The sequence below is a fragment of the Staurois parvus genome, unplaced genomic scaffold (genome assembly GCF_062004578.1).
Source record: "Staurois parvus isolate SC_StPar_1 unplaced genomic scaffold, SC_StPar_1.0 ptg000058l, whole genome shotgun sequence".
In the NCBI taxonomy this organism is placed as follows: Eukaryota; Metazoa; Chordata; class Amphibia; order Anura; family Ranidae; genus Staurois; species Staurois parvus.
In genome coordinates this window covers 637,709-650,340 of record NW_028317854.1, presented here as the reverse complement: position 1 = coordinate 650,340, position 12,632 = coordinate 637,709, and the positions used below count along the sequence as shown (strand labels likewise).

The window sequence follows — 12,632 nt, the reverse complement described above, 5'->3', positions numbered from 1 at the left end:
CTTACCTGTGGTAGAAAATAATTAAAGACTTACCTAAATAAAAATGTTCTTTTTTTTAACAATAAACACATGCCTAGATAAAAAAAATGTAGTTCCATCAATTTTTTTTCTTCTTTTCTTTCTTCTTTTCAGTAGAGAGATCACTGATATACTGTACATAACTTGATGGTCAGGTTACAGTGTGCTCTCCTCCCATTGTGTGTAGTCTATGAAATATACAGAGGTGAACTATTTCAAATGCTCAGTGCTGTGTTGCACAGTGGACCTTTCATTCTCTAATGTAGTTCTACAAAAGTTTAAACATATCAGTGAGACTCTCCCAAAACTATGACAAGACACAATAAGGAAGCCAAGGAGACCTCTCCTCTAGCAGACAAACCTCGTGGAATTGACATACTGTTGCGAAAACTGGTACCTTTTGGATTCTGTTATGAAGCAAAGAAGCAGCTTGCGTTGGCAATACCTGTGGTAAGACATGACTTTAATTGATGTAATTTTACTGTTTGTGTCATTCCGATTTTCAAGGGTGCCATCTTCTAAATTATTAAAGCTGAACTCCAGGAATTAAGCAAATTGCATACTTACATTGGTTAAGCTTGGCACAATGTACGTATGAATTACTCATATCTGATGACTCATTGTGAAAACTGGAAATAATTGTAGCAGTCAGCACTACAGTGATAGCTGCCACCTTCTGGGTCCTGCTCAAGTTCTATGTGAGCAGTTTCCCCATTGCACATTGAGCACAGAGGGTCACTCACTTGGCACTGATGCCAGTTATAGAACAACTGGAACATTTTTTTTCAATTAATATAAGGCAATCTCTAATGGGGCAAGGTGAAGATTGTGATGTCATCACCCCTTCTCTCCACCCAGTCCAATCAGAGAACACCTTGTATTTGAATATAGCGGTTGAAATTAAGTTTACTTGAAAATCATTTTCAAAATACCCTACACATTTTCATTGCTTGTTGTTCCATATTTTTCAGGGCTATTATATATGTAAGTGTATGGATTCTTTGTTTAGTGACAATCTCTTTATTAACCTGCTGGTTACCAAACAACTGATAAGCCACCATATATCAGTATGAATAAAATAACTTTCAGAGATTGTTATTTTCAATGTAGAATTCATACTGGTATTTTGCTAAAACTTTGAATGTAAGTTAATGTCTGGACAGGAAAAACAGAATGAATATCCCAAAATCTTGCTGCAAAAACTGAACTATTAACATTTCAAAAAAAGCCTGTGCAGTTACTATTGAAGGATGAATCTGCACAGGTTCTATTTGCCAAGGGTTCACCAAATTCTGAACTTATTTTTGTTGTTTACAAACAATTTTTAATAGAGAATAGACAGTAAATCACAAATGACTCACAGGGTTGTTAAGATATCAATAATTACAAATTCAGTAATACAGTAAGCAGCAGAATTATTGCTTGTACATGCTAGCAAACAATATAAAGGCAAAACGACGTCTGCAAAAAACATACATAGAAACTCAAACTTAGGGGCAAATTCTACTTAAGTTTATAGGAGGCAAATCTTGCTGATAAATTTTTAAATAAAAATAGCCATACATTAGGGAAATGATCTTTTAATTCGGTTTTGAGGACAACATTGAAAATATACAAATCCTTTAAAACCATATTTCACCTTTGATAACGTTTCATGTTATAACTATATTAAAAGTGTAAAATAAAACTTTGCTCTAGAGCAGCGGTTCTCAACCTGGGGGTCGCGACCCCTTTGGGGGTCGAATGACACTTTCACAGGGGTTGCCTAAGACCATCGGAAAACACATATTTCCGATGGCCTTAGGAACTGAGACACTGCTCCTCTATCCATCTCCAGGTGTGGGCAGGATGACATGCCGTCCCTGTCATCTGGACACATCCCCGGGATCAATCCTTCGCCGGTGATTGGCCGCCGGAACTGTAGCTCAGGAGAGGCACACAGGCGGCCAATCACCGGCGAGGAGGTGGAGCTTGGAGAGGAGGAGCCGAGCGGCACCGCGAAGATCGAGTGAGTGAAGAGGAGGAGAGCGGCCGGAGAAGGAAGACATCTGACCGGTAAGTGTCTGTACCATGGGAGAGGGAGCGAGCCCAGGCTGGAGCAGGGGTCAGCAAGGTAAGTATCATTGGTGTCAGTGGGAGGAATAGTGCCCCATAATTGGTGTCACTAATACCAATGATGGGGCACTATTCCTCCCCCCACTGACACCAACGATGGGGCACTATTCCTCCCCCCACTGACACCAACGATGGGGCACTATTCCTCCCCCCAATGACACCAACGATGGGGCACTATTCCTCCCCCCACTGACACCAATGATGGGGCACTATTCCTCCCACTGACACCAATGATGGGGCACTATTCCCCCCACTGACACCAATGATGGGGCACTATTCCTCCCACTGACACCAATGATGGGGCACTATTCCCCCCACTGACACCTATGATGGGGCACTATTCCTCCCACTGACACCTATGATGGGGCACTATTCCTCCCACTGACACCAATGATGGGGCACTATTCCCCCCACTGACACCAATGATGGGGCACTATTCCTCCCACTGATACCAATGATGGGGCACTATTCCTCCCACTGACACCAGTGTTGGGGCACTATTCCTCCCACTGACACCAATGATGGGGCACTATTCCTCCCACTGATACCAATGATGAGGCACTATTCCTCCCACTGATACCAATGATGGGGCACTATTCCTCCCACTGACACCAGTGTTGGGGCACTATTCCTCCCACTGATACCAGTGTTGGGGCACTATTCCTCCCACTGACACCAGTGATGGGACACTATTCCTCCCACTGAAACCAGTGATGGGACACTATTCCTCCCACTGACACCAGTGATGGGGCACTATTCCTCCCACTGACACCAATGATGGGGCACTATTCCCCCCCACTGACACCAATGATGGGGCACTATTCCTCCCACTGACACCAATGATGGGGCACTATTCCTCCCACTGACACCAGTGATGGGGCACTATTCCTCCCACTGACACCAATGATGGGGCACTATTCCTCCCACTGACACCTATGATGGGGCACTATTCCTCCCACTGACACCAATGATGGGCACTATTCCTACCACTGACACCAATGATGGGGCACTATTCCTACCACTGATACCAATGATGGGGTACTATTCCTCCCATTGACATCAGTGATGGGACACTATTCCTCCCACTGACACCAATGACGTGGCACTACTCCTCCCACTGCAAAATTACAGTTATGAAGTAGCAACGAAAATAATTTTATGGTTGGGGGTCACCACAACATGAGGAACTGTATTAAGGGGTCGCGGCATTAGAAAGGTTGAGAACCACTGCTCTAGAGCATCCTATTTTCTTTAATTTAGTATAGCTGTCTGTGGCTCCCCCCATGGAATTGTGAATTGAAAGACTAAAAATCCCAACTCCCATTGTGGCAGAGGAACTTGTGGATCTCAATGGTGCTCAAGCACAGTGGAGTCGCTGCGCTTGTAGTTCAGCATCTTCCAACAGCCGTATAACTGAAGTCCATAACTTTATAGGACCTGGGGAAGAGTTTGCAAAAGCCTGTGCATTGCACCCGTAATGAATGATCATGGTTACAATGCTCTTTAACATTTAAAAATTACAAAAAATATATTTTGTGGCAAAAAGTAGATAATATTAAGCTTTTTTCCTAAATAAAAATGTACTTTAACCCCTTCCGACCAACCGTATGTATTTATGCAGCCTCACGGAAGTGGGTCTTTATCCGGGGGTCCACATATACGTCAATCTCTCTTTGTGCAGGGGGCTTGCCGCACAGAGCTCTGTAAATGAATGAGGCAGCTATGTGGGTGAAGCTGACCCCTGTCACGGAAGGGGTGGGATCGGGGGGGGGGGGGCTGCATGAGCATGAACATGTTACATGTTCCACCCTAAAAATGCAAAGGTGAACTTATTATTTTAAAAGATTTTTTTCTTTTACAAGTAGCTTAGCTTACATACAGCAGCAGCACCCTAGTCTGATTCAAAAAGCTTTTTCTCATGAAGCTTTAGCAGCAACACATGCTTTTTCATGAAATAATAGTAGACCCACTTTCACTGGCAGATATAAATTGGACAGTAGTTTGTTGGTTTCTGTTCTGGCTTATGAAAAACTGTCCTGCCACTGACCAGTTTCTATTGGTCTCTTATTAAGAATTAAAAGACCGTAGATGATACAGCAGTGGGATGAGAGTGAGAATTGGCCAAAAAATAGCAGAGAAAAAGAGTACAGGCAAGTTTTTTACTGCAAGAAGTAAGAACTGCAGAAGACACATCTACAAAACATAGAATGGATAAGCCAAACATGTTTTATGCCTTATATTTGTTTCTATTTATAGGGATAGAATAACGTGAGGTAGTTTAGGTGCAATAATATCAAATAGAAGGTGTGGGGGATGTTAGCAATCAATATGTCAGTAATTGCCCAGGAGTCAGTATCCCAAAATGTAGTCATAATCAAAATTCTTGGTAGTTTAGGTGTACATTGTTCTTGAACTAATTATGTAACAGCATTCTGCATACAAAAGGCAGCTTAAAGAACAGATGGTGCATGCTACTCTTTAGACACCCAAACATAAATAAAAGGCCCTATCAACATAAAACAAAACAAAAAGCACAAAGGAATGCAAAACACAAATTAACCATGGTATAAAATAACATAAAAGACAAAAAAAGTCCCCAACAATAAGAACAATTAAGGCAGTAAATGGGTTTGATTGCCCAGCAAAAACTAGCAGTCAGAATTCAAGTACAATTTCCTAACTTACCATAATGTCTCCTGATTCGGCTTCTCAGCTTTCCCTACAACAGCTTCCAATTCACTAACCCTATATCTGCTCTGTGTCCCCCTTTTATAGTTATGAGAATGGCTTATCCAAAAGCCCCCTTATTGAACCATCTAAGGCTGCTGGATATAGTCAAAAGCCTTGCAGTGCATTATGGTTTAAAAAAATCTGCACAACTTGCTGGATCCCATTGTAATGGCAAACCTGAATCTCACCCTTTGTTGTTACAAGTGTGCTAAGGCCACCTTGCACTGTACTTTGTGTGCTCTATTATTAAAACTAGAGATGAGCGAAACGAAGTAGGCGAAGTGGAATTCGCTTCGAATATTAGAAAAATTTTGATTCGCGCCGAATCCGAAAATAAGCAGACTTCGGATGCGCGAATCGAAATTTTTCCTGAAATGGCGGCGACATGTGCGGCGACGGAGCGGGGATGTCTGGGAAGGCGCGCAGACAAGGCGCACTGACCCATAATGCATTCATTCATGACGTGATCGCATTAGCCAATCAGCAGCCAGCCAGCACTGTGTAATGGTCGAGCTATAAATGCCGGCCATTTTAGAATTCTCCATTTGCCTCCAGTCATTCAACAGAGGCAGACCTGGCTGTATTCAGGGAGAGAGTTAGGGACACAGAAACGTTACTTAGGGACATAGAAACGTTAGTTAGGGACACAGAAACGTTACATAGGGCCACAGAAACGTTACTTAGGGACACAGAAACGTTACTTAGGGCCACAGAAACTTTACATAGGGACACAGAAACGTTACTTAGGGACACAGAATCGTTACTTAGGGCCACAGAAACGTTACTTAGGGCCATAGAAACGTTACTTAGGGCCACAGAAACGTTACTTAGGGCCACAGAATTGTTACTTAGGGACAGACACAGAATTGTTACTGAGGGACACAGAATTGTTACTGAGGGCCACAGAACTGTTACTTAGGGCCACAGAAACGTTACTTAGGGCCACAGAATTGTTACTTAGGGACAGACACAGAATTGTTACTGAGGGACAAAGAATTGTTACTGAGGGCCACAGAACTGTTACTTAGGGCCACAGAAACGTTACTTAGGGCCACAGAATTGTTACTTAGGGACAGACACAGAATTGTTACTGAGGGACACAGAATTGTTACTGAGGGCCACAGAACTGTTACTTAGGGCCACAGAAACGTTACTTAGGGACACAGAATTGTTACTCAGGGACAGACACAGAATTGTTACTGAGGGACACAGAATTGTTACTGAGGGACACAGAATCGTTACTTAGGGCCACAGAAACGTTACTTAGGGCCACAGAAACGTTACTTAGGGCCACAGAATTGTTACTTAGGGACAGACACAGAATTGTTACTGAGGGACACAGAATTGTTACTGAGGGCCACAGAACTGTTACTTAGGGCCACAGAAACGTTACTTAGGGCCACAGAATTGTTACTTAGGGACAGACACAGAATTGTTACTGAGGGACACAGAATTGTTACTGAGGGCCACAGAACTGTTACTTAGGGCCACAGAAACGTTACTTAGGGACACAGAATTGTTACTCAGGGACAGACACAGAATTGTTACTTAGGGACAGACACAGAATTGTTACTGAGGGACACAGAATCGTTACTTAGGGCCACAGAAACGTTACTTAGGGCCACAGAAACGTTACTTAGGGCCACAGAATTGTTACTTAGGGACAGACACAGAATTGTTACTGAGGGACACAGATTTGTTACTGAGGGCCACAGAACCGTTACTTAGGGCCACAGAAACGTTACTTAGGGACACAGAATTGTTACTCAGGGACAGACACAGAATTGTTACTGAGGGATACAGAATTGTTACTGAGGGACACAGAACCGTTACTTAGGGCCACAGAAACGTTACTTAGGGCCACAGAAACGTTACTTAGGGCTACAGAAACGTTACTTAGGGCCACAGAATCATTACTTAGGGCCACAGAAACTTTACTTAGGGCCACAGAAACGTTACTTAGTGCCACAGAATTGTTACTTAGGGACAGACACAGAATTGTTACTGAGGGACACAGATCCGTTACTTAGGGCCACAGAAACGTTACTTAGGGCCACAGAAACGTTACTTAGGGCCACAGAATTGTTACTTAGGGACAGACACAGAATTGTTACTGAGGGACACAGAATTGTTACTCAGCGACAGACACAGAATTGTTACTCAGGGACAGACACAGAATTATTACTGAGGGACACAGAATTGTTACTCAGGGACACAGAATTGTTACTCAGGGACACAGAATTGTTACGGAGGGACACAGAATTGTTACTGAGGGACACAGAATTGTTACTCAGGGACACAGAATTGTTACTCAGGGACAGACACAGAATTGTTACTCAGGGACACAGAATCGTTTAATTAAAGAGTATGTCAGACAACATGCATAGGAGTGGCAGAGGAGGCAATGTTTTAGGAGCGAGCAGACGTGGCAGCAGAGGAAGGGGTCGAGGCAGCACTAGTCGCAGCCAGAGGCCAGTGCTCCTGGTGTCATCCAGCGGTCGTGTCTCCACCGACAACCCTGCCGTCATCGATTGGTTGGCTCGGTCGTCTTCCTCTTCCCAGGTCACCTCTGACACCTACAGCCAACGGTCGGTGGGTACGTCAGACACAACCGTTAGTTGGCATGGCCCGGGAGCAAGCCCACTGAAATCACGTGTCCTCGACCTGCCCCTGTCCTTTGGTGTTCCCTCACCAAGCGAAGTATCGTATGCTGTGGGCTCAGCCCCACTGTACAGTGAGGAAGAGCTAACAGAGGGCGGTCAGGAACGGGGGGAGACATCCGCCTCTTCAGCAGCCAGGCGAAGAAGTAGTGGCGAGGAGAGTGGCTCGGTAGCCGGTCTAGAGACAGGTCTGTCTCCTGACCCACACGCAGCCGAGGGGGCTAGTAGTGAGGCGGAGACCCTAATTGATGATGATGAGGCTGATCGCACTTGGCAGCCTCGTCGTCATCAGGCTATTGCTTCCGCATCATCAGGAGAAGAGGGTGGCAGCTTGGCAGCGAGCAAAACAGTCGGTGGGTTGCCCAGGAGGCAGCAGGGTCGCAGCAGTGTCAGTGGAGGCAAACAGCCATGGAGTACAGCACCAGCTCCACTGCAGCCTACCACCACGGCCAGTAGTGGTGCCGGTGTGCACGGAGGAAGCAGCAGTCAGCCAGTGAGGAGTATCGGGGGCAAAGTTTCCTACTCGGCGGTGTGGCAATTTTTTGTCAAGCCGCCCGAGGAAGTATACGTAGCCGTATGTCGACTATGTGGCCAGAAAGTCAAGCGTGGCCAGGGGGCCCATGTTGGGACTACAGCGTTGCGGCAGCATATGCAACGTCGCCATTTGGTGGCCTGGGAAAACCGTGATAAAGATACGGCGGTTCTGCCTGCCCCAGCCCCCGCTCCATCACCCGCTCCGTTACTTGCTCCGTCACCCGACGTCAATCGCCCTCTATCAGCCAGTCAAGGCTCCAACACCTCTGCTGAGGGGAGTTGTCGCTCGTTGGCATCTTCCGCTCGTTCTGATGCTCCTTCTCCTGCTACTCCTCTTCACGGATTCCGTCAGCAGTCTTTCTTGGAATCCGTTTCCAAGAGACAACAGTTTGCGAGCACGCACCCGACGGTGCAAAAGCTGAACGTCCTCCTGTCCAAGTTGCTGGTGCTGCAGTCCCTCCCTTTCCAAGTGGTGGACTCAGCACCTTTCCGAGAAATGATGGCTTGTGCCGCGCCGTGGTGGAGAGTGCCAAGCCGTCATTTCTTCGCCAAAAAGGCAGTGCCAGCCCTGCATTCACATGTAGAAGAGATGGTGGGCCAATCTTTGAGCATGTCGGTCTCTGCCAAAGTGCACGGCAGCGCCGACGTGTGGAGCTGTAACTACGGTCAGGGACAGTACATGTCATTTACGGCCCACTGGGTGAACGTGGTGCCGTCACAGCCGCACCAGCAACTTGGACAGGTCACGCCGCTTTTGCCTCCACGTTTGCACGTCCTTGGTCCGGCAAAGATGTCCGCCTCTACCACCTCTTCTTCCGCCGTGTCCTCAGCCGCCACCCCCATGCCAAGTCCCATTACCCGACTGGCATATCACATGTGCAGGGCGCAACGGTGTCACGCTGTGCTGCACCTGGTATGCCTTGGCGAACGTAGTCACACAGGGGAGGAACTTCTCAGTGTAATGAACAGAGAAATCGACAGATGGCTGTCTCCGCGCAAACTGAAAATCGGAACCATGTTGACCGACAACGGAAAGAACATGGTGTCTGCTCTGCGTCAAGGAAGGTTGTACCATGCGCCATGCATGGCTCACGTGTTCAATCTGGTTGTCAAGCGGTTCCTAAAATACACAATCCCACTGCAAGACATCCTTAAAATGACACGTAAACTTTGCATGCATTTCAGCCATTCCTACACCGCAAAGCACACCCTCCTTGAGCTGCAGCGGCAAAACGGAATTCCACAGCATCGCCTGATCTGCGACATTGCAACAAGGTGGAATTCAAGCCTACACATGTTAGACCGCCTTTACGAACAGCAAAAGGCCATCACCGATTTCCTGATGTTACAAGCGGATAAAGGTACTCCCCTGTGTAACTTCGATGTCAGCCATTGGCAGCTCATGCGTGACACCTGCCGCTTGCTCAGGCCCTTTGAGGAGGCCACGCTATTCGTGAGTCGGCAGGACTATGGGATGAACGACGTCATTCCTCTGTTGCACATCCTGGAACAAATGCTGTTAACAATGGCTGGTCAGGGTGCGGTAGACGTGGCGCACAGATCTCAACGCCACATGACCCCTGTGGGGGCAGGACAGGAAGAAGAGAAGGAGGTAGAGGAGGACATTTGTGCTCAGGAATTATTGAGTGAAATGGGTGGTTTTTCCACTCAGCGGACAGGAGTGGAGGAGCAGGAGCATCTGGTAGAGGAGGAGGAGGAGGAGACAGAGGACCCAGACGCACCGTGGCAGTATGCTGTGGAGATGGAGGCAGGGAGTCCCTCGCATTCCTTGGCACAAATGGCCCATAGCATGCTCGGTTGCTTGCGTAGCGACAGCCGAATAATAACCATCAGACAGAGGGATGACTTTTGGCTGTCCACCTTGTTGGACCCTCGCTACCGTTCAAAAATGGTGGCCTTTTTCACACCTGCTGAGAGGGAGGCCAAAATAACGTACTATAAAAACCACCTATGTAGTCAGTTGGTCTCTGCCTTTCTGCGCCAACGTCCATCCTCAGACACTGTGGGCCCTGTGCGCTCGCGTTCCGCTGCCATGGCAGCAGGGGAGGGGTGGGGTGGTAGGAGCAGTGGCAGCTCCACCAGCAGCGGTTGCCTCAGTCTGCAGTCGATGATGAGTAGCTTTCTTCACCAGCGCAGTGAGGAAACTACTAACCAGCCGCAGCAGCAGCAGCAGCAGCAGCATCAGGTGGACCTGGAGCAGGACCTCAAACAACAGGCTTGGGCCTACTTGGACAGCACCCTGCCAACCGAGGTAGACAATCCCCTTGACTACTGGGCAACGAAACTTGACCTTTGGCCCCAACTAGCTGAATTTGCCCTTGAAAGGCTGTCATGCCCGGCCAGTAGCGTGGCATCGGAGCGCGTGTTTAGTGCAGCAGGAGGTATTGTAACTCCGCGGAGGACACGACTGTCCACCCAAAGTGTGAAGAGACTCACGTTTGTGAAAATGAATCAGGCGTGGATTAGTCTGGATTTCAAACCACCAGTTCCTGACACAACTGACTAAATCCGCCATGAATCATGCCCCAAACATGTGCCACTTTCAGGTCTCCTCACACTGCTGGTGTGTTCCATTTTTTGTCATAGGGTGCTGGCAGATTACGGGCCTCCCATAGCTGCTGCCAGGCCCCTAATCTGCCATGGGCCCCTGTACCGCCTCCTCATGCTGCTGCCAGGTCCACAGTGTCTCATGCCATGTGCCACTTTCAGGTCTCCTCACACTGCTGTTGTGTTCCATTTTTTGTCATAGGGTGCTGGCAGATTACGGGCCTCCTATAGCTGCTGCCAGGCCCCTAATCTGCCATGGGCCCCTATACCGCCTCCTCATGCTGCTGCCAAGTCCAGAGTCTCTCATGGGTCCCTGTACGGCCTCCCATTGCTGCTGTCTCCATCGCCACACTCTGCCATGTGCCACTTTCAGGTCTCCTCACACTGCTGGTGTGTTACATTTTTTGTCATAGGGTGCTGGCAGATTACGGGCCTCCCATAGCTGCTGCCAGGCCCCTAATCTGCCATGGGCCCCTATACCGCCTCCTCATGCTGCTGCCAGGTCCAGAGTCTCTCATGGGTCCCTGTACGGCCTCCCATTGCTGCTGTCTCCATCGCCACACTCTGCCATGTGCCACTTTCAGGTCTCCTCACACTGTTGGTGTGTTCCATTTTTTGTCATAGGGTGCTGGCAGATTACGGGCCTCCCATAGCTGCTGCCAGGCCCCTAATCTGCCATGGGCCCCTGTACCGCCTCCTCATGCTGCTGCCAGGTCCACAGTGTCTCATGCCATGTGCCACTTTCAGGTCTCCTCACACTGCTGTTGTGTTCCATTTTTTGTCATAGGGTGCTGGCAGATTACGGGCCTCCTATAGCTGCTGCCAGGCCCCTAATCTGCCATGGGCCCCAATACCGCCTCCTCATGCTGCTGCCAAGTCCAGAGTCTCTCATGGGTCCCTGTACGGCCTCCCATTGCTGCTGTCTCCATCGCCACACTCTGCCATGTGCCACTTTCAGGTCTCCTCACACTGCTGGTGTGTTCCATTTTTTGTCATAGGGTGCTGGCAGATTACGGGCCTCCCATAGCTGCTGCCAGGCCCCTAATCTGCCATGGGCCCCTATACCGCCTCCTCATGCTGCTGCCAGGTCCAGAGTCTCTCATGGGTCCCTGTACGGCCTCCCATTGCTGCTGTCTCCATCGCCACACTCTGCCATGTGCCACTTTCAGGTCTCCTCACACTGCTGGTGTGTTACATTTTTTGTCATAGGGTGCTGGCAGATTACGGGCCTCCCATAGCTGCTGCCAGGCCCCTAATCTGCCATAGGCCCCTATACCGCCTCCTCATGCTGCTGCCAGGTCCAGAGTCTCTCATGGGTCCCTGTACGGCCTCCCATTGCTGTTGTCTCCATCGCCACACTCTGCCATGTGCCACTTTCAGGTCTCCTCACACTGCTGGTGTGTTCCATTTTTTGTCATAGGGTGCTGGCAGATTACGGGCCTCCCATAGCTGCTGCCAGGCCCCTAATCTGCCATGGGCCCCTATACCGCCTCCTCATGCTGCTGCCAGGTCCAGAGTCTCTCATGGGTCCCTGTACGGCCTCCCATTGCTGCTGTCTCCATCGCCACACTCTGCCATGTGCCACTTTCAGGTCTCCTCACACTGCTGGTGTGTTACATTTTTTGTCATAGGGTGCTGGCAGATTACGGGCCTCCCATAGCTGCTGCCAGGCCCCTAATCTGCCATGGGCCCCTATACCGCCTCCTCATGCTGCTGCCAGGTCCAGAGTCTCTCATGGGTCCCTGTACGGCCTCCCATTGCTGCTGACTCCATCGCCACACTCTGCCATGTGCCACTTTCAGGTCTCCTCACACTGCTGGTGTGTTCCATTTTTTGTCATAGGGTGCTGGCAGATTACGGGCCTCCCATAGCTGCTGCCAGGCCCCTAATCTGCCATGGGCCCCTATACCGCCTCCTCATGCTGCTGCCAGGTCCAGAGTCTCTCATGGGTCCCTGTACGGCCTCCCATTGCTGCTGTCTCCATCGCCACACTCTGCCATGTGCCAC

At 48.8% G+C, this 12,632-nt stretch overlaps 1 protein-coding gene across 2 annotated transcripts in view; it reads left to right on the top strand.

Moving 5' to 3' along the window:
- Window positions 1-327: 327 nt before the first annotated feature.
- The window catches only part of LOC149469840 (multidrug and toxin extrusion protein 2-like), a 124,166-nt gene continuing 111,861 nt past the window's right edge, over window positions 328-12,632 (top strand). For both annotated transcript variants that reach the window (XM_089668439.1, XM_089668438.1), the window contains exon 1: window positions 328-468. In XM_089668439.1, coding sequence (XP_089524565.1) covers window positions 328-468 — 141 coding nt within the window. The remainder of the gene's footprint in view (window positions 469-12,632) is intronic.